Source organism: Rhamphochromis sp. 'chilingali', assembly GCF_963969265.1.
Source record: "Rhamphochromis sp. 'chilingali' genome assembly, chromosome: 20".
NCBI lineage: Eukaryota > Metazoa > Chordata > Actinopteri > Cichliformes > Cichlidae > Rhamphochromis > Rhamphochromis sp. 'chilingali'.
Genome location: NC_137947.1, coordinates 19236212 through 19259534, shown reverse-complemented (window position 1 = coordinate 19259534; position 23323 = coordinate 19236212). Strand labels below are relative to the sequence as shown.

The following is a 23323-nucleotide window of genomic DNA, read 5'->3' as shown; positions in this document are numbered from 1 at the left end:
TATATTTTTGTCTTTATTTGAAGCCATTTTACACATTTTAATTTCAGAGGTGTTATTGAGCTATTGAGCAAGAGATATGTGACTGATGTTTGTGGTAATCTTGTGCCTTAAAATAAAGAGCGCTTACCTCAGCTTTTTGTCCTCCGTTGAAACTGATGCCATCAGATATACAGGACTGGAAATCTGCAATGGTGTAATACTCTGCTTCAACTGTAGGGGGCTCTGGAGGAGAGGGCAACTGAAATCCCTACATGAATACAAAATGGGTTCTATTAGATTTATTGTCAGTGATTAAAAAATTTCATTTCTAGTTTATATTCAAACCCCTACATATAAGACGCTAATAGTAGTTTTTTTCTCCACTTAATTTAAATGTATAATAATAATAAATAATACAGTGTTTCCAGCAGTACACATTATCCTCGACAGCAGCAGTCCCCAACCCCCGGGCCACGGACTGGTACCGGTCCGTGAGTCGTTTGGTAACAGAGTTGAGGCTCGGGTGTCAAATTTATGGTTTTCAGGGCTTTATATCGGTATTTTTTTATTGTTTTTATCGTTAACACGGTTTTCCTGGGTCTTTTCCCGTGTGTTATGAATAAATCTCCTTTTTTTGGTACCGGGACTGTTTTATTTTGTTGTATGGCTGGTCCGTGGCGCATAAAAGGTCGGGGTCCGCTGCTCTACAGAGTGCTTACATATTGAATCAGTGTCACTTTCATAAGGGTTGGAGTTTTTTGTTTGTTTGTTTGTTTGTTTTTATCAGAATGGGTACTTTTATCTTTAAAAATTAAAATATGCTGGTAGATGAACAGGACATTAAATTAAACAATGTGAATACTTCTTCAATTACACATTGTTGTATGTTGGTAAATGTCTGTATGAAGGAAAAGTCACGAGTAACAAAGTCCCGTGCACACTCATTACCTAGAGATGAATGCAGTAACATTTTCCCTGTGATGTGTCTTTTTAAGTAAAGATTTACCGGTTTGTTCTTCAACAATGATCAAAATCATTCATAATTGCTTACAAGTTGTATACATTTATTATTAACACCATTTTTTCACGCTTTCTGACCTTTATCAACCAAAAATAATAATTACATGTATAGAGGGATAGATGGATGACTGAAATATCATCACTCTTACCAGGGTTGCATCTCTCCGAGGAGGAGGTTTTTGCCTGAGAATGGGAGAACCTGTGAGAAAATAACAGAAAAATCACACATGGTTTGGTTACATTTAATGAATTTGCTTTACGTCAGTATATCATAGATTCAAAAGATATCTGCCCACATTTGAAAATATTCAAGTCACTATGACAAAAAATGTCAGGGGCATGACTAACCAATTTCTACCCGATGTGGGGCAATTCTGGCTATAGCGGGTGAAGCAGGCTCTGCTTTGCTGTTTCCATCCTGTGGGGCATTAACAGGGCTGGCGTCAGCGCAGGGGATTGGCAAGCTTATCTCCCTCCTGGCGACCTGTGGACTCTCTGGGACACCTTCAGTCTGCACATCCTTCTCACTTAAAGCTTTCTTGTTAAGGAGGTTGCTGATCTCCATGATGTTTCCTATGATCTCCACTGGGCCTGTCACAGTCTTCTTACGGGGAGAGAAGTCATCCTTCATCTTTTTGAGGTAAGACGCTGGAGCCCAGCCCTCCTTATCTTGGTACCTGTGAAGTAAGTTGGAGGAGAAAATGATAAAATTGTGTAGAATGAAAAAAAAAATGTCAGAAGCAAGTAAGGAGAGCTGTACTGTACCTGATAAACCACCAGCCTTCCAGATTCTTCTGAATCACCTCCACAGTGACACCTTTCTCAAAAGCAATTTCATCTTTCCCTTGGCTCGAGTAGGGCTGCACTGTTATGTACTTCTCTTCTGCAAAAGAGAATGAGTTCAGATTTTGACAGCAACGAGATCTCCGAAAACAAAATATTTAATGGAAACAAAAAACAAGACAGAAAACTGTATAATCTATAAATCTTTTTATAGACTTGTATTTTTATGACTACACTTCAGTAATGAGATGACACATTAAATTATGAAGCAATATATAATGATAGATTACCCTGAGATACACCAGACCTGTGAGATGAAACAGACTGGATGTGCTTTCAGGCAGATGTGTGAGTATGGCTCAAATGGCACGTGAGATTTGTCTATAAATTTTTCTTTATCAACCTAAGAAATAACTAAAGGACATAATTAATTCATGTCGTTAACGTACACAGATGTGCTGCAGTGTTAGCAACTGTTTAGCAATGTCTCACACAGCAATAAAACCCATTGTAACTTGGAATGTTTGCATCATTATCACTGGTAATGGATTATGAGTTTCAGTCTGATTCCCAGCACAAATAAGGAGCAGTGGGGCACCCTGGTGGTGCAGGATAGGTTCGCATTGCTTAAAATAGCACTAAATATACACAGTGATTATGCACACGTGATAGCAGTGCTTTCATGTAAGTGAAGGAATATATCTCTGTAAGAAGAATAATGCCCAAGTTCAGATAAAACAAATCCTAATAGCAATGCAGAGAAACAGTTTGTGGAAAGAGAAAATGAGGCACACAGAAAGGCCAACTTAAAAAAAACGAAACAAAAAAACAACTGACCTGCTTGATTTAACCCCTCAGATTGCATGAAGCTCCTATTAGCTCCAGCTAAATCTAAGAATATAGTTTTTATTTATTTATTGCAAAGCCCTTGAAGAAATATTCTGCTTGCAGCCAGTGTTGGCAAAATAATATTCTAAAATGCTTTATTGGCATGTGAACGTATATTTTAGTCTTGGTTCTGTATGAAAATAAGTGAAAGCAGATACACTAAGCGGGGCCATCTCAGCACAGAAGCCTCCTCTTTCAAACCTTCTGTTTTAGAGGGACAGCCAATCAGAAGAAAGTTTTTGCCCAAAGTGAGACGAAATGTTTCAGGCAGTGAAAAAGTGCAGTATAAATCACATAAGCATAATTATGAACTGTGAATCATGCAGCTCCACTCAAATAGAGCCAAGAATAAAAACCTTGTGGTCATTTTCAGCTCCACTGACAGAACGTAATTAGTTCTATAACATGACAATGGGAAACTACAGCACATGGGTCAAACTAGTGTCTTAAGGACTAGTGTCCTTGTCCTTTCGACAGGGAGTATCTCCTAACTCAGCACATAACAGAAAGCAGAGGCACCACGCTGATTTATGCATTCCCATGAGGCCGAGGGCCAGAGCCAAGTCATCATTTCCTGTCATTATGGCAATTCCTGTCTAAACACAGGGAACACAAGGAGAAGAGGTGTGCTCATAAAAAAAGAGAGGAGCACATAAAAAAAGTGCTGTTCTGTATGCCGTCTTCTCAGCTGGTTCACAGGAATCAACACTGTGGTAACAAATTATTCTGTTTTCCTTTTCTCCACCCATTTCCAAGGTTGTGTAGGCAGCTTAAATGGCTGTGGGATAGTAAGTCCTTTCAAACTCGTTGGGTACAGGATATTTTCTGAATGCTTTATTTTCCTTTTCCCTGGTTCTTCCGGCCACTTTGTGTTGGGGCTGCTAAATCGTTTGCCTCTTACCAACTTCTTTCAAACAGTCTTCAACAATATCCAATGAAGGGAAATTCTGAATCAGATGTTATAGTAACCACAACATGCATCGGTGTTATAAAGTGTTCATGTGGAGTCAGCAAAAAAACAAAACAAAACGCAAAGCTGAATTTCAGTCATGGGGTGGAAACTACTCTCTCTCCACTCTAGAGAGCAGCATGCACTGCCAAGTGCAAAGTTTGGGCTGAACTCAATAGCCTATCCGTGCTCCTCTGTCAGCCATCCAAATGCATCTCTTGTGAAGAAAACCCCTGGCTGCGGTAAGAATGTGCAAGTTTGCTCGCAAACTAAGTGGAAGATTAATAAGACTCTTTGTTTATCAGTCAATACTGGTTGCTATCTGCAGCAAACCAGGAGAGAAATGTCTGTTTGTACCACACTTTGACAGAACACACACTTATTACAGATCTACATACACGCTTCATTTGCTCATAAAACGTAAAATATGGCTCTAAACTGCAGCATAAGGCATTCCTAAGTCTATTACGCAACTACTTTCAGATGAGTGGGTAGTTTTTTGTTTTTTTTTCCTCTGTGATTTGGAGACGATTGGCTTTGGCATGCGGAGTATAATTTTAATAAAAACGCTTACGCGGAGCAATTTTGTAGCATAATTTGAGCTTAGCATCAATAATTAGTGTATATAAAGTTGCTGATTTCACCTTTGCTTTCCAGGCCCGTTTCATATTAACGTCAGTTAGTGGTTAGTTGTGGATTGTGGCTCGTGATAACTGCATTTGCTGGAGGACAATGCAGAATGCAAGCCTGAACAAATATGTGCATGTGATAAAAGTTGAGTCATGTGATAAGAGACAATAAATGAGATGGGGTGAGGACAACAGTAACAAAAAGAGAAGGGAGGGAAGGAAGGAGGGAGGCGATGCAGCATGTTTCTCAGTTCACCTCGGCTCTGCTGCCTGCTGATGACACCCCCCAACGTCCATCTCCGGTCCAGCCTCTTCAGATGAGCCTTGTGTCGCTTAGTAACTGACACACACACACACACACACGGCGACCAGATGACAAGGAAGGATCAAACAAACACGGAGACATGAAGAGCAAGCACAAATGTTACACAAACACACAACACACAAATGACATGGATCCATTATTAGCTACATGGAGGACACTAAAACACGACCACAACGCAAAACATGGTGGACAGTTAGCATGAGTGGATGGAGGTTACAAAAGAAATGTTAAAAACCAAGACATCTCCTCTGTGGCTTGTAATTAGCATGTTGTTATCACAGAGCCCCCCCCCCCCCCCCCCCCCCCCCATTAGGTTTGAGCATGTGGGATGCATATTGCCTTAAAGGAGCTGGTTAGAGATGTGTACCTAGAAGGGTCCATATTTCCTTGTATTTTAAATATAAGATGGCTAAAATGGAAATGATTCCAACAGTTCAGACATTAAACAAGATCCTTTTTATATAGAAATTTTAAAGAGACAGTAAAAACATTTGGTTATAAAAGATTTCAAGTCTGAATCATACACACAAAGCAGCTAAACTTTACACAAAGACTCAGCATCTAACCAGTTAATACATTTTATTTTACTTCTTTAATGTTCACAAAAACCAAAGTACATCAGTTTGCCATTTTACTGGTGGCTATATGCCAGTCTATTTTCCCCACCAGTTTCCTCAGAGGAAAGAAATAATTCGGCACAAAACGTCTTCATAAAGTCACACATTATTGTTCCACACCTTACTGTTTGCACATGCTAAACAAAGCAAAAATAATGTGTTTAGTGATACTGGTAGGCAGATATATTGGACTAAGGTAAATAGCTGCACTCCCAGAAATACATGACTATCATTTGTGTCAGTGCTGGCAGTATCATTATTTTCCTCTTATTTTCTACTACCAAAACAAGGAGGATGAGGGTTTGTTTACGCTTCCATCAGTGGGTAAACTCAAATCAGAAGATGTCTGAGCTTTCAACAACTATCATTATCAGAATCAGAAAACCAATTTTTGAAAAATATGTTGTTGTTTTCTTGGGGAGGGGTCAAAGTGACTATGTGGTTGTGCACAATCGGCTGAAGACCGCAGAACTGATAAAGAGTTGTTTTAAGAGGTTCATGCCATTTCTAAGACTCATGAGACACATAAACATTAATTACACTGACAGACTGTCCTTCCTAAACCCCCTACTGGTTAACTCAGTAAAGAGATAACTCCAAAAAAGGAGATAGGAGTGCATGGTTTGCATATAGCTATGCGCCTGTGTGTTATCCATTTGTTGTATTCTGAGAGGAGAAAAGGGCATTTTAACTTATTTAACATAATGCAAAACATTAATACTGACTAGCCTTGTGTGTTCACTCTCTTCTTCCACCACTGAGTCATAAGATATACAACACCGCAGGGATTCTGAGTCCCATTGTTACACCAGTTGTGCAGCAGCAAAAAGATGTTTGGCCAGAGTGCTGGAAAATCTTGATGTTTGTTTGGAAGTGTAATATGCAACTTAATTATTTCCGTACCTTCAGTTTTTTGGGTTTTCTCTAACACAATGTTGCATATATCTTAACAAATATCCTGCAGTTGCTGCAATACCTGCCAAAATGATCAAAGTTTGCGCATCTGACACTAATTGAGCTCTTCTGGCCTATGATTAAAGTGCTCTCTCCACTAACGTTGAAAATGCTTGGGGAGTGAGACAGCATTAGTCGCTCGTAGATGGCTTGATAACTGTATCTGAAAGGGCCATCAAGGCAGTTGGATGCTGTCTGCAGCTTCACACGTCAGTTTCACATTTCTGGCAAACCAAACTCTTCATAGGTGTGTATGTTACGACTGTTTTGGATCCTTCTCTGGCTCCAGTAAGCTCACGAAACTTAACATCCATCATCTTCAATGGTAAGCGGATATGAAATAGCGTGAGTCATGTCAGAGCTTTCTTTCTTTAACGATAACCATGATTTAAAGAGCATGACTCCAGAAATATTCATTTTTATTCAATGAAAACACACGCCTCTTTCATGAGCTACACTACACGGCGGGCGTATCACTTAATACTGCACTGTATCTTTCTTGTACAGTGCAGCACTGCACAGCACATCCTTTGAAACATTGAGGTCTGGTCTCTCTTGGCCCTCCTCCTTGATGTTTACCCAGGTCTGAATCTACACTCTGTTCTGATGTGCTTATGATGGCAAGCAGACAGAGTAACATGCTCACCCGGCCCAGCCTCAGTTGTTAGCGTAGACCAGCAGCGGTGAGGTTTTTTATTTTTATTTTGTCACGGATCAAAGACTGAGGATTGAGGGCAAAAGTGGTTTCTGTGTGTGGGTACAGTGGAGTGGGTGAGGTTGTGTTTACATGTGCAAACGTGTGTGGGTGGGCAAAGACTGAAGCGTTTGCAGTTACTTACCTTCCCCAACTTTAGAGGCACCCAGCTCCAAGTCATCCCGTGTGCCACTGTGAGAGTTGAGATAGGTAGCAGGGACCCAGCCCTGCTCCTCTGCAGTGCTGACAAACCACCAACCTATGGAAACATACAGAGGTTGTAAATTGCATTTCAAACAATGAATTGGATAGCAAGAAATCAGCGTAGCCTAAAGTTAACTTTAAGGAATTCAACAGTTTTCAGAGGTCTGCAATTGCTCTTGAACTTTCCTCATGAAGTTGAGCCTTTGATAAGACTTGCACCAGAAAAAGTAGACAGAATAAGCCTCCAGAAAGAGAGATGAAAGAAGAAGACAGATGCCATTTGTACATTCCCGTTAATCACTTCCTCTTTGTTTTACTCATTAAACCTCAGCTGGATAAAATATCTCCAATCACAGCTACAAATGAACACGAATATGATGCATTTTATTGTGTTGCCAACAGAAATCTATCACTAAGGGCAGGACCAAGAACATCAGAGGACACACTGCTTGGCTGTGGCTCAACCCATGACGAGGTCTTGTTTGACCTACGTTCCATCGGGATCAGTCATGAAATCAGTGGGCAGGAAACTGCTGAAGTGATCCTACAAGCCAAGATATCCATTTGCAGGGTTGCAGCTGATTTGACTTCATTCTCCTGGGTATGACAGCATTGCTATTACATCTTTATGACAGATGCCTCAGTTGGAGAGAAGCAAGTAAAAAATAATGCTCATTTTAAAAATGGATCCTAAAACTAGCAGTGGCATGCTATAAACTCCAGGTTTGCATCATATCTCCTAGCCAAAGCTGTGTTTTGAAAGTCAGTGATTACAGTCAGGGTGGCGCAATGGGAGGATGTTAATGATCAGCACTTCCAACTCACCTCACCGAACCTGATGATAATCTTGGTCATTTCCTTGGTCATTTTTATTTAATAGTTATTCCTGTGACAATGTGGGCTTTCTTTGGCTACTTTCAACAATGTTCCACAGTTCAAAGACATGCATGCTAGATTAGCTGTAGGTGCGAATGTGTGTGGTTGTGTTAGTCCTGTGATTGGCTGGTAAGGGTTTACCCTGCCACTCATCTAATGTAAGTTGGGAAAGGGTCTATCCCCTAGACAGATAAGCAGTTCAGAAAACAGATGCATTACAGTCCGAGATGCTGTAATCATAGGATTTCTATCCATGCAAGGTGTGTAGGATACATACATATATACTAGGGATGCAACAATACTCGTATCGATATTGAACCGTTCGATACAGTGCTTTCGGTTCGGTACGCATATGTATTGAACAATACAATTTTTTTATTTTATTTTATCAACTTTTCTTCTGATGATGCTGAGCTCAGTGGATCTGCATTCGACTACTCCGTCTAGGCTGTACTGTCGAGCGCAGATCCACTGAGCGCAGCGCAAGCTAGCAAGACAGAAGCTAAGCTCATTGCAACTTGGCAACTGCTTCAACGCTACCCAAAATTGAACCTCCCCCACCCTCATTCAGATCTGGCATTTGGAACTATCTTGGTTTTCATGTGAAGTATGACCCTGAAGGTAAGCGCGTCATGGAAAAAAGTATAACAGTATGTCGGATGTGCCATGCAATGCTCAATTGGTGGGAACTAGTGCGTTAGCGCAGTTAGCTTGTTAACATGTTGACGCCGTCCAGCCCCACGCACGGGGCGATCCATGGTAACTCGTTAACAGAGATTTGCCGTGTTATGATGTTAAAGTCATTTTTACGAGATTAACGCTGACAGCACTAGTGGGAACACAATGAATATGACTGCACATTTACCCCGACATCATCCTAGTGCAAAGACAAGTGGAAGCAGACAAAAACAACAAGCACGCATGCTACAAACTTTACCCGAGTCATTTAGACAGCCGTTAGCACATGATTCTCCTTATGGGGATCTGCTATGTTTCACATGCTGCTGAGAATATAGCCCAGAAGAAGCGTATAGTATAGCTTTTATTTTGGAAAGAGCCATTTCTCTGTAATAAACTCTCTGATCGAGAAAGATTTATTTATTTATTTTTTATTATTTTGTTGTTTCAGCAACATTAAATTTAAAAACTGTACTTTTGAGTTAAAATATATATTTATAATTTTAATAAATGACAAATTAAAAAGGTATGAACATTTTTTTGTATCGAAAAAATATCGAACCGTGACACCAAAGTATCGAACCGAACCGTGAATTTTGTATCCCTGTGTCATCCAAAGAGAAAACCTTGCATATCCAAAGCCAAAAGAGTTCAAAGTTGGTCCGGCTTGATTTTCTTTTCTTTCTTCTTTTTTCTCTGTGCCTGTTTCGACCTGAAATTTCTCCCTTTTAAACTGAGGTTTTTTTGCCTGCAATTGTCGCAGAGATTGCTGGACTGTTGGGTTTATCTCAAGAATGTTGCAGGATTCTTAGATGGCTGTTGTTGGGAAATGGTGTCATGTAAAATTACATTCAGACAGAGCTGACCATACTGGTCTCCAATTGCTTGAGCAAATCCAGTCCCAATCTTTGGGGACTGCGTATTTGATGTCACTTCAAGTGTTTGAATCCATCATTGTCCTTTTTGATGCAGGGCTCTTTTAAGGTGCTGCACCAGTGTTTCTTAGGTGGGTTATTTGTTCCACCTATTATTCTGCCTTTGTAAATTATTCCACACCAGATTGACTGAAGTTAAGTTTGGTGTTGCTGCAATCACAGAAGAGACCTGTGAAGCACTCAAGAACTCCTCAAGAATGCAAAACACATTTTATTATGCTAGAAACTAAAATGAATGCCATGGCAAGTAATTGTGTTTTTTAAGGCTCAATTTCTGTTACACTGTACAGCTATATCAAGTTTTATGCTTTTAAGAAAAAAGTAAACGTGATTTTTATTTATCATCTCCCCTCATACACTAAAGAGATCATTTGAAGTCTTTGCTAAACCAAACGTTTCCTCTCTGCATATTAAAACATTAAAAATACATATGTATATTTATATATTAGGACTGTGTCTCGCTTCTCAATGAGAGACTTGATTGACAAGGATGGAAAAAAAACTGTCACACACACTTTGTTGTGGTAACAGGAACCCAATATGGCTGACAGCTGTCTGGACAACCCATAAAGACAATGGCAGTGTTCCATTTCACAGCTGGTTCAAACCTCTCCTATACATTTTTTTTTATACAGATGGATCCATGCTTTCATGTTGTTTACATCAAATTCTGACCGTACAATCCAACTGGACTCATCACTCATGGCCCAGGCAATGTTGTTTCAGTCTTCTATTATTCAATTTTGGTGAGTCCATAGTGAGGCTGAAGTGAGTGGCAGCGGTGTGGTCATCTGCTGCTGTTGTAGTCGATCTGCTTCAAGATTCAACATGCTGGGCATCAGAGAAGCTCTTCTGCATAGCTTGGTTCTACCAAGTGATTATTTGAGTCACTGTTGTCTTCCTATCAGCTCAAAGCAATTTGGCCATTCTCCTCTGACTTCTGATTTTAGGTAAGATGTTTTTGACCAGATAACTGCTGCTCACTGGATATATTCTCTTTAAATCCTATAAATAGTTGTGTGGGAAGATCCCAGTAGATCTGTAGTTTATGAAATACTCAGAACAGCCCATCTGGCACATTCAAAACCACTTATATCACCTTTCTTCTCCATTCTGATGCACAGTTTGAACTTAATCTTAATCATGTCTACATACCAAAGTGCACTAAGCTTCTGCCATTTGACTGAATAGGTGAACAGGTGTACATAATGAAGTAGCAGTGAGTCACGCTGATACTAATACTTTTGTTTGTTTTGTTGTTTGTTCTTAATTCTATGTCATGAAAACTTAAAGAAAGTGTTTCACTCTTCATCCAATGCCATTTAAACATTGATATGACACATAAATAAATAAATATGGGCCTCTGACATTGATCACCTATGTTGGTGCATCCCTAGTTGTTATGATTACATAATCAATATCTGCTTGATGCTGGCAACTGCAAACTCTGATGACTTACATAAAGTGAATCGGATTGACTCCCTAGCCATATGACTTCGTCCACTAAATTAAACTGGAATTTAGAAAAACAACAGATGTCCTGTTGACAGACTAATACTTCCACTGGCTTTCTCTGCGGAAGCAATAACCGAGAAAATCTTTCCAAGCCTCTTGGTCACTTACACGTGCAATCTCTGTGATTCATATCAAGGGTGATTTATTTAATTGCTTAACTTGCCTAGCTATACAACAAAAACATGATGGGCTATGGGCCTGTTCTGCATAAAGTAAGGGTGGGTCTAGATAGGCGGATATTGGTTGGCTCTGAACACTGAGCTGGCCTGTGCTCAGGGATGTAACAATCCATGTAATGTGCTCACCAAAGCTTTGGCTTGAGCAAAAACCCCATGTCAATAAATCAGGCTGAGAAAGCAAACCACAAAAAAGCACAAAGTGGCATCTACAACATTGAGATGGACTTAATATGTTGATCCTATTTTGTGGAGTTGAAAGCTTGTTAGAAGATCACAAATTTCTACCGTATTTTAAACATAACTGCGGATTTCACTGTAATTAGTGTCAAAATAATGACAGGAAAATGTTGCAATACTTCATTAAGTCACTGAAAGCATTTAAATAAGTCTGATGTGCCGAGTTTAATGAACAGGGAAGGGCAAGATCAATTACATGAATTGCACATTAAACTAAATCAACCATTATACAGAAAGGTCAGCTTGGCAGGAGAAAAATCTCTATAATCTACTCAAAGGACGAAAAAAATCTTTACATTTGCAAACTGCCATGTTCACACGTACTTTGCAGCTGGGGAGAAATATCAGGTTCACTTTAGGGAAGTGACAACTGACAGCAACAAAAGCACCCACAAGGATAAAGTGTGTGAATGTACTTTAAATGTGACCGTTGGGCTGCAAGTCTGAATCTAAATATGGTGCAAAGACACGGCGTCAGTTTAAACGACCTGAGTGAATACACATTGTTACTGATGGCTTGGGTGGCTTTGTCTGTATTTTTCAACCATCCCTTTACATGGCAGGTGCTTAGGCTGAGTTCACTGAACCTCAAAGGCAGCAATAAAAGTAACCTTAAAATGAAAACACACATTACGTAAGTGCTGATTTCCTGGCCTTGGCAGGTTTATATCAGAGAGCTTGCAATTATACGAAATGTGGGGAAAGAAAAAACTGCTCCACATCTTTCATCGCATGCACTCATTCACTGCTCCGTAGCATTTGTGTATAGGCAACACAAAATTACACAAATACAGCTGTCAGGAACCATGTGGTGAAAAAACTCTATTAGATTTAAAAATGAAACCCACCTATAATTGATACATGTGTGTCATCTTATGATAATTCCTCTGGACTATTTTTTTCCATAGGGCTGGGAGGTGAATTTGATTCTAAGATTTTGGATAATATCAACATCATACTTGACAGGGTTATCATTTGTACACTCTTCCCAGTGACATAAACCTTTTACTGAGGTCATTACAAAAGAAGCAGCTGTTTTGTGAGTCTCCCGCTGCCAAGACAGCAATCTTGCAGAATTACATGGTGACTAAGATTTTGATGAAATCATACTGGTAAGTTTACGTGGTTTTCTGAATATGTTGACCTTCATTTTACCCCTGTATGACCTAGAACCCTCGGGAATTAAATTCTCAGACTACAGTGATTTTAATTACAGACGGTGAAGTTGAACAATGAGAAAGTTAAGGATAAGACTCAGTTGTTTAAAAGTGAAATTGCAGATAACAGAAATAAGATTCATAACAGAGTAACACGCAGTGTCTTCTTCACTTCTAATTATCTGTACAGATGTGGAAGAAATACATGAAAGAAGCATACCTCTTGTGTCTGGAAACTTCTATGTGAGGGTTTGGGCAGGTACACTTGCATGTGCATGTGCATGTGTCAGATTCTGATCCACCCACTGTCTAGGCTGCCACGGCACAGAGCTCAGACTTACATTGCAAAGCAACACCTTTGTTTTCATCTGTGCATCTTGTGTATCATTATCTCTTGGGTTTTTTTTGATCTGTCTGCATAACAACCTGCTTTCCTCCATGTCTCTATGCCTTGCTATAAAAAGCTAAAAACCCTGGAAAGCTACTGCAAAGTTTCAACCACAAACAAGAAAAACAAATATGTCCAAATGCTGACTTGCAATACACTTTGCTAAACATTATTCAATAATACGATTATAGCAATTTAGTCAACATCCAGAGTAAATCAAAAAGGTTTTAAAGCGTTTGAGCAGATTTGAGTTCTGTAACCCCCCACCACCATTTTAGGGTCAGCGTTTGCATAAGACAATAGCTAAAACCACAAGACTCTAGTGGGAATCTCATATAACACCATCGCACCATAGGATCGTGACCACAGACATCAACCTCAAATGTCACAGCCTCGGAAAGATGGAAACTGAATGGTTTGTCTTAACTACAGTGTTGTATTTTACTACAAGGACCAAGAAAAACTGAATGTTACGGAGAGAACAAGTTGTAATAACGTTTTTTTCCCGCAGCAGCCTGCTGAGGTATAAATAAGACTGCTCATATCAAGTTAAATGTCTGCTTGGTGCCAATAATGGCCTTGTTTGAACAAAAACAATGATCTAATTTAGACAGTCTAAAATACCCAAATTCTGTCTTTCACATATAAAGCTAAAGACAGCAGTTGGTTTGTGCTGGTTGACAAATCCTGACAAGCTGCACCGAAACCTACCTACAGTTAGCTTAATATTTTTTTTGGACAAAGAGAGTTTTTGTAGTTTTGCCTTTTTTCACTATCATACTAGGACCGCTGTCCCCCCAAGCAGGCAAGCCCTACTCCATTGCTATTTCATAACAAATGAGTCCCAAAGAGATGTGTGTGCAAGTGAGGGAGACCATCATTAGGCTAAAAAAAAGTCTACAAGAAAAATGGCAAAAATGTAGTGGTGGTTAAATCAACAATCTGATACATTCCTTAAAAAACTCAGCAACACTGGCCAACAAAGTGCATGATCACATTTTCATGGTTAATAAAAGCAATGTCACAACATCAAACCAAGTCAAGAATACTCAATCAAGAGACATTTCATGAATGTAACTGCAAAGTGTTTACAACAAGGTGCAAACCACAGTTACCCTCAAGAACAAGTCGGCCAGATCAGACATCGCCAGAAAACATCTCTGGACTGATGGAACCATGATTAACGTAATAGAATGATTGGAAGAGAAATGTAAGCTGAAAGCTTGAAACAGCTCACGATCCAAAGCATGACGCATCCCCTATTAAACATGGTGGAGGCAAGGTTACGGCATGGGCACTTTGCAGCCCCCAGTGGAACCGCGTCACTATTATTGACTGAAGATCTGATATACTACAGTGGCTACACATGCTACTCAAATGGTTAATGACCCAAAACTATACTGCAAAAGCAACCAAAGAGTTTCACAAGGCAAAGAAACTTGATATTTTTCAATGTCCGTCAGTCATCTGATCTCAACCCAGCACGGCAGTTACTGAAGACAAAACTGAAAGACCCCAAAACAACTAGCAACTAAAAGCGGTAGCAGTAAAGACCTAGCAAAAAATCTTTTTATTTCCTGGAATCTGCATTTCTATGCATTTGTTACTTTTTTATGTTTACATTTTAGTTTTGGTAAGGATTGAACACAGTAGGACTAACGTTAAATATACAGGTGCTGGTAGTTGGACTTTTTCTTACAGCTGGACAAAACCAGCTATCTGTTTTTCCATTTCCAGTCACTGTGCTAACATAAGCTAACCTGGTACTCATTGTAGATTAATACTGAACAGACATGGATGAGAGTGGTATCAACTTCCTCATCGCCAACAATAACTAAATAAACAATTTTTAAAGGGGGCACATTCTTTTAACTTTAAACAATATATTAAAAAATGTAAGATAAAGATGATGTCTCATTAATTTAGGTTAGATTATTTTATGTAAATACAGAAATTCAAGATGAAAATAGCTACAGAGAGACACATTTCTATATTATTTATGTAAACAGATGCTCCTTCCAGGCTGTCTTCATAGTCTCACTTAACCTACAGTATATATTATACCCCTTCAAGAGCAGATGCACAATGTAGACATACAATAAGCACAGACAGTATTTCTAAGCTCTTTCTCTCTCATACAGTATCTACCATCTGGAAACTCTATCAGTTTTAAGAGCCATGCTTCATTTTTACTGTAATCAACAACAGATTCGCAGCTGCAACAAAGTAACTAGATTTATGGAACTCTGCTCTTTTCCTAAGGTACAGGAAAAACCCATAAAACAACGCTACAATCTATGAATGCGATCAATCAAGTTTGATTCCTTAGCATTGGCATGTTTAATACAGTGTGACTGACACACTTGTTAATGACCAGATATCCGCAAAAATGTATAATTAACTTAAGCAGGCTCGACTTGATTAAAGTTGAAATCCACACTGTTTTGTGCAGTGGAATAACTCCTCACAAAAGAGTTCGACCACATCTTCCATGAACATGTGAAACACAGACTCAGCAGCATGAGTCGTTTTTTTTTTTTCATGGCCCGAAATGATGAGGAATGCAGGAGCTCAGCAGTCCTGCAGATACTCGACACCACTGTTGAGTAAAGCAGGAGAAAACCCCATTCATTTCCAGCTTCTGTATTTATTAACAGTAGATCATGTATCAAAGCACAAGGGAAAGGCATCCAGCCCAATACACACACTTCCAGTTTTCATAAAACACTGGATTTCAATTACCTCGGTGGCTCTGGTACAAGGAGGGGTGAGGGGCAAGAAATGGCACAAAACGACTTTTAAGAGCTAATGCTGACCTAAGGAACAACCTTCACTCCCTCCCAGTCTCTGAAAGGATCCCCTCATGGTCTGAACGAAGCTGTAACCCACAGCTTGTGTGCTCTCTATTCTCCACCGAGTTGGGAGACACAGCAGTCCTTGAGTGCCTGAACCCACCCCTTAAAATGCTGGTTTAACTCAATGGTCAATTCTTAAGTGAGAGGGAGACATACCTTTTTTGGCTCCAGACATAGATTTCTGTACACTATTATTAGAGCCATTACTGTAACTTAAATACCATCACCATGCCTGTTTTTTATCCCCATATGCCTCTGTGACAAGATGCAAGGAAATAATGCTATCTGAAAATATAGGCTAAGGTTAATTTCTAAAGATGGTCATTTTTACTTCCTACACTGGGCTGAAAGAATGTGAAGGATGAGGATTGCTCTGAGTGCATAATGTGTCTTCCATCTGCTGCTGCAACTTCGGCTTAAAAAAGACATTTAACAGTTGGCGAGTTTTCTGTATAATGTCTTTGGTGGTTCATTGACATGAATTATAGTGTTTTTCCTCTCTTGCACAAGGAAACATGTTCCTGCTGAAACTGCACATACCAAATTGGGAAACTTGGAGTTTGAGGATTAGCAGCAGGTCAACACTGACCTTCCAAGAAAGTTGGGATAGGGGAAATAAACGTCTGAAGATATTGTGTAATACTAAACTAAACTGGTGTTAGCTTTCACATCTAATTCAGTTAAGTGGAAAAATCATGAATTGGTGTATTACTCTATGTTAAATTACAACAAATTAACAGATTTAATCACAGGCATAAAATGTCATTTAAAGCAGTTAAGGAGATAAGGCTGAAAACTAGTTCTGAGGGTTTTAGGCGACAGCAGACTGACATAGTTGTGGAAACAAATGCTGCTCACCAGATTTCTTTTTTTTTCCTTTTGGTGTTTTTTTATGGAAGAACTTGCTTATTTAAGCAAACAGGAAACACAAAACACATTTGCTATTTATAGTATTAAAACTGGAAAACTCCAAAGACAGAGAGAAAGCACAGGAGATAGTTTTCAGTGAAAGAATTTACAGCATTACGAAACAAAGAAAAGTGGCCCTGAACTGTAGACTAGATGATGTCCTATATTAACTAATAATGACTTTCAGAACTGATCAGCTCAGTGACAAATGCTAAGAGAATTAGTTAAACAAAAAGTGATGAAAAGAAAAAAGTCTAAATGTGGAGATTACAGTTGTTTTTCTGAAGACAAATGGCCATGGTTGCTATACTTTGGGTTAGTAAAATCATACTTCAGAATCTGTTTTAGTAACGAGGAAGGATATGATTTCTCTTTTAGCACATAAACACAGTGTAGTGAAATTGTATAGTGACATTGTAAAGATGGTACAGAAAGCTGCATCTGGTCAGACAGAAAAACACACAAACTTGGAAAAGTGAATTTGTAGAAAATGAAATGGCTGGTAATGGACAGATGTAAGGTGAATTATTAATGTGAACCTGGAGGGTTAGCCTTGTATAATTTTGCAGATTGCTCTCTGTTTCTTGAGTCAACTCCAGATAAAGGAGATTTAGCTGATCTGAACACTGAGTCCCTGCTGAGGTTTACCCTGAGATCAGCTTACTTCCAGCCTAAAGACAGGAAGGACAGACAGTATTGTATTAATACGTTTTTTCCATGTGAAGGTTGAGCAGACATCCTGCCCATCTATCATGCCACGCTGAGGGCCAGACCCGTTTAATCTGTGTGTTCAGCCTTTGTGGGCTTTCAGTGAAGCCATCAAACATCACCTGCAGGAATACCCCTGTCACTTTCCAGTCTCTCTGTGAAGCTTTGTCAAACTTTGAATCATTCTTGCCAACAAGTGACTTTCGGAAAAAAATGTCTTGTCTTGTAAGTGAAAGTTAAGGTTTTGTCTGAAATTCCTCTAACCCCGCCCTGCCTATATAAGCCCGGTGAAGCAGCAGAGACACAAAACATACTGTACATAGGTGGTGCCAGGGGGTCTTTGGGGAGATGGAGGGATGCTGTAAGTCGATCTTTTCACAGCAGACAGACATTCCTGGAGTTCATGTGGCAAACCGTAATTCACAAATGCTAATCTACCCTTAGAAGAGAGACGTTAAAAGCTGATGGTATCCACATAGAGAAATTGTCAACACAGAACTGAGGGCAACACGCTTAGCACAATAATTATGATATTTCCAGAAGCGTCTGCAAATTATTTTTCCTTTCCTACGTCGCCCTTTAAAAGGCAAAGTTTAAACCGCTGAATACAGAGCAACTGAACTGACCAACAAGCCTGCTAGCTTAGCTTTGGTTAACATCTCTCCAATATAGTGTAAACTGAGGAGGCATCCTGGAGGATCCATTAAGCCATTATAATGAACCAACCTCTCTGAACCACTAACTTTGGCAGGAAATTGCTTTTTCCATTTTCTCTCCGAGTTTCTCCCTGCACTATTCTCTTCTCCTGAGCCAGCATCTCCCCCTGGCAAACTCTCATAAAAAAGACAAATAAAATAGCTGCACAAAGAGTGAGGACAAAAAATGATTAAACTTTAACAATCATTTTCTAAGAAAGCTTTTGTTTTCCTGCATCTGTGTTAGTAAATAGTATTATTCAAGAGAACTGAATCAGTGGGCCACCTTGCTGATTTACCACACACTGCACCCACTTCAAACACCCCAAAAAACAGCCGACAGTATAAACTACTGTACCAACTGAAACAACGACCACAACACAAACTATATCATCAAGCCAGGGCGACGGAAAATACTTGCTTGGCTTGGGATAGCAGGTTGGAAAAGTGGAGAAAGCGGAGCTCACTTATAGGGCTGACCTAGATTCAGTGCCCCGTCAGAGGCATACATTATCTAATCCAAGGTAAGGGAAAGTCGATAACTGCACTGGGCAGGAGTCACAGCCAATGTCTATGGTGCAGTAGCTTTAACAGCAGGACTTTGGTTGACGTTACTGGGTGAATGGCAGAAACAATACAAAGCTGCACTTTTCCATTTCTAGATCTGGCTCTATTATAAGCTCATGCTGTTGCACCTTTAGATGCTGATATAAAATTAGATGGCAAAGTTTTCTACTCACTGCATCCAAGACTCTACAGGGGGACTCATGCGGCTTTAAATCTGCCCAGATTGAAAATCCATACAGCCCTTTTATCATAACAAATACACCAGACACTTTTAGTACCTCTAACTCAGCAAATTCACTACATAGAGCTGTAATACACAGATCAATCTGTCAGAAGCTATTAAAGGGTTTGTACTTATACTGCAAGGGAATGGATGCTAAATCAAATGAACTCTGAAATCTTCTTAGCACACACCTGGTCTTGTTAGTGCTGGCAGAGGGACACAGAGTGATGTCACCCAGCCAAATGGAGCAGAGTTAGCCAGCTTCCACTGGAAAGGTGTTGATATTTCAGCCTAAACGCTAGCAGTGCTGCTGGAAACAGTCTCCACAGCAAATTGTAAGGAACGCGGGTTATACTTCTGTGATCTCTGTGGAAGTGTCAGTGTATAATAAAACTGTCAAATAGCCTTCAGATGTGTTTTCAAAAGCCTGCCGTCTACTATTTTGTTTTCTAGAAACTCATAAGAAATCCATCTAACCAGAGATGAATGAATGAGCTGAAGTGAAAGTGGCAGCAAAATATAGCCTGCTTCAGAGATGAGAGGCAAGCAAAGCAATAATAACATGAAACAAAGTTAGAGCAATAACACGGAAACCTGGAAATCATAAATCTGCAATGAGATGTGCATGAGTTTCACATGGATCAACAGTGCACAGTGGTCAGCTGAAAGACAAAAGTGAAGGGGCCCATAATAAAAACAGGACCATGCACTTGAAATTCATGGAGAAAAGCACTCGTATAAGGCCCCCAATAAAAGGACTTCAAGGTGGTGGAATATCCGCCTCACAGTGGCTCCCCATTGGGTTGAAATCCTACCGGAGCAGAGAATGAAAACAAATACATGAACCCAAAGGCAGGACACATGACACTTCAAAGTGATCCTACTCTGTGGACCTTTTTCCTTAAGGCCACTGTGGCAATCACACCCACAGTGGAACCTAAATCCAGTTGCCTTCCCTTCACTATTTCCTCCTCCATCTCTCTTTTGCCATCCTCCCGCTGAAGAACACATGAGTCTGATTACTGTTTTACTGTCTCAGCACACCATTAAAGCTGGACGTCAGACCCTGTTACCAGGTTTATTTCTCTCCAGTCCCTCCTCTGCTTCATGTGGCAAATTCAGACACGTGCTTAGACCTGGCATCGTTGATATTTGAGCATATTTAGGACACATGTTTAAATTTGTGATATTATTTGTAATCCATTTCATATGTATAAATTATATACTTCATTAGGTCCTACTGTCTTCTTCAACCTACGATAAAACAGTCCTGGGAGTACTACAGAATAATCACTGACTAACGTGAGACTGTGCTTTATGTTGGCATTAAAGATTCAGTATTGTCAAACTAAATTACATATACCCTAAATTTGTAATCTTGGCCCTGTCTGCTAGCTCTTCCAAGAGGTTAAACAGCTGACTAAGGACTCTCTGCAGCTGGCATTTGTAAATCCAGCATGTCTTGCTGGCTTTCCATTAAAGTGAGGTGGAATAATTAATATGAGTCTGGAAGACATTCCTCTTGCTAGAGGCAACATTCTGGCCCTCAGCCTAAACCAACAGTGGGAAAAAACAGGGCTGACTGCAGGCCAAAGCGAGCCTCCAGATGGGGGCTGAGCAACAGCTAGCAGGCTTCGGACAAAGAAGGTGAAAGAGTCGAGATACAGAAAAGGGCAGAGTGTTCGAGGAACTATATGACTGAATACTGAATGTTTGTGTTTTACATACACATAGCATGCGTGCTGTTTTTTCTTGCTCAATACTGTTGTGCATCTGTTTTGATTACTCACCACTCTCACTCTTTTCAATGACATCGACCACCTCGCCTGCTTGAAGACTGATTTCTGCAGGCTCTTGTTTTTCGTAATTGGCCACCACCACATACTGTTCCAGAAGCATGGGGTCCGAAGCATCCAGACCTGGGGTTGATGGAAAAAAACATGCTGTCAGCCAGCTGCCAGCCATAGGTCCACGAGAACGACTGTTGGGCACTCGTTGTGCCATAGGCCACTTTGTTTGTAGAGCTTAGCCAATCACAATATTCACGAGGTTCAGTGCATCTTCCCCAAAGTCTAGCCATAGAGCTGCATGTCCCTCCAGCCCAACATCAGGGGCAAAGGAGACAGTCTAGAAAAAAAGAACCTCCCACCAAGAAGTAAAGGATCAGACATTCAAGTGCAGAAAATCCATTCTGTTTTACTAAAGGGACTTTATCCGTTTTCTCCAACAAAGCTGACTCCCAGTCAGTAGATACACATAGACACATGAACACAGTGGAAAGGCTCGCAGCAACGGGAAAGCAAAAGGAGGTGTAGAAGTGACAGAAAAGTGAGCTAAAGCCAGCTGAGGACAGGACAGTAGAGTGGGAGAAAGAAATGGTTTCCCTTGGAAAATAAACCATCTGCTAAAAAGCCTCCTTCTCTTCAGTTGGGGCTGGAACTGGGGGAAGAGTAGGGGGGTTGTGTACGCCAATCATAAGAGTCGGCATAAGGGGCCTTAAATAGAACCAGATGAAGGGGCTGGAGCTGTGCTCAGAGGGATGGCCCTCTGTCTCCTTGAAACACTAGAGCTCTGACTACAGCGTGCAACCCAGCCAATGGAAATCTTCCTCTGTGTACTTAACTGAGTTAACCATATAAGCGCCAGCAGTGACTTAGATTTGTTGATTTGGTTTGCACTCGTTTCCTAACTGGGTCAACATCTCACCAGATTTTGGTTCATTAACTAACACCAGCACAGCTTTCTCAAGTAGCAAACATGTGTTTTCATTCGTGAAGGTATTTAAAGAAGGCATCGTACATAACCGACAACCCGCAACATTTTTTGGTTCCCGCTTTACATAACTGAGTCCGGCTGAAGCCTTAATCGGGAACAATCTCTGAAACAAGCATCCCTGAATGGACTAAAGCAGGTCTAACAAGTGTCAGCTGGAATCTAGTCACAAGCCAGCGACACTGAGCTCAAACATTAACAAGACCTTCTGTTGATCACCGAGTTCAAAGCTGTGTGGACACAGGAGGAGCTTCTGTGTGCACACTAGATTATATCTGTTTACTCTATTACTGCAGTTGCAACAGATGTTTACTTTAATGGTGGTTTAATATCAGCAAAATACCAACAAACTTCCTGGAGATCCTCATCTCTTCGTGGGCACACTGGTCCAACTTCTAACTAACTGCCATCAGTAGGGTTAGTTTAACAGAAACAGCCAAGCACATACAAATAAAAGCCTTTTTATGGGGTAATCACAGTTCCTGGAAAGAGCAACTCGGTTTGTATCCTGATGATGGAAAATAAGAAAAGTTCAGTGTGATAAATGGAAGATTTGAGCCTTAGATAAGGAATGATTGAGAAGGTTCGGATTAAGCTGCCATTTCTCTAAAGAGCTCACCTGGCTACAGTCCCGCAGACTAGAGATTAACATTTCTCTAAATCTGGATAACATTCAATTCAGGGACTGCACTTGAAATGTCAAGGAGCTAATAACTCACATAGATGAACTCAGCACCATTAGCATCTCACATGATGAAACTGCCAAAGAGTCTGACACTGGATTACTGTGGTCGGGCTGCGGTTTATGAAGCTTCACGTTATTTATGCAAGATGTTTTGTCAGACCACAAAATTGGGTGCAGAAACAATGGAAGGAATATTATATAAATATTGCCTTTTTAGTCTTCACTGTATAATATGACAGTAGTTACTTTGGTACAGCAGGCAGAGTTATTTATTTTGACACTATTAATAGAAAAGTGTTGTTAAATGGTTTGTTTTAACTCACAGGTCAATTAACTCTCTATGAGGATATGTGAGCAATTACTGCGTACTGGGTAAGTGAGTAATTTCAAGTCTATAATTTCGCCTGTATTTATGGAATATCTCCAACTATATATGTTTTCTATCATGTTTCATATCTGTCAAATATCACAAATTTTGTAGACTGGAGAAAATGTTAAAACATGAGGACAATTTAAATGTTTCCAGGCATCATCCCTGTGCTCGGTCTGTCCAGATTTTAAAATGTATTAGCATGCATAACTTTTACCAAGTGTAATTTAAAATAGCTTTAATAAACAGCAATGCCATAGACTCATTCTGTTGATTTAGCTACTGCTGGTTGTGAAATAAAACACTGACCTCTGTGGAACCCGCCTCCAAATATCTTCAAACTTGGACATTGTTTTATCAAAGAAAAAGAAAACAGAGGGCTCATTTGTCAACAATGCATTTTCAAGACAGATGAAAATAATACTCAGGTCATGAGCTCATAAAACTCTGTGTCAAAAGACGTAAATGTAACCTTCTTTAGCACACAATTAGCAGCTGCTGCGAGAAAACCGTAAATCTGTGACCTGAGTGA

The 23323-nt window shown here is 40.0% G+C and overlaps 1 protein-coding gene across 2 annotated transcripts in view; it reads right to left on the bottom strand.

Moving 5' to 3' along the window:
- LOC308388896 (SH3 and PX domain-containing protein 2A-like) overlaps window positions 1-23323 on the bottom strand; it is a 61744-nt gene that overhangs the window by 2051 nt on the left and 36370 nt on the right. The window contains exons 7-13 of one of the 2 annotated variants that reach the window (XM_080869867.1): window positions 20755-20883; window positions 6984-7097; window positions 4505-4588; window positions 1765-1882; window positions 1348-1676; window positions 1149-1198; window positions 128-247 (exon numbers count right to left, since the gene is read on the bottom strand). In XM_080869867.1, coding sequence (XP_080725993.1) covers window positions 128-247; window positions 1149-1198; window positions 1348-1676; window positions 1765-1882; window positions 4505-4588; window positions 6984-7097; window positions 20755-20883 — 944 coding nt within the window. The remainder of the gene's footprint in view (window positions 1-127; window positions 248-1148; window positions 1199-1347; window positions 1677-1764; window positions 1883-4504; window positions 4589-6983; window positions 7098-20754; window positions 20884-23323) is intronic. The other variant, XM_080869868.1, reaches the window with a different exon arrangement.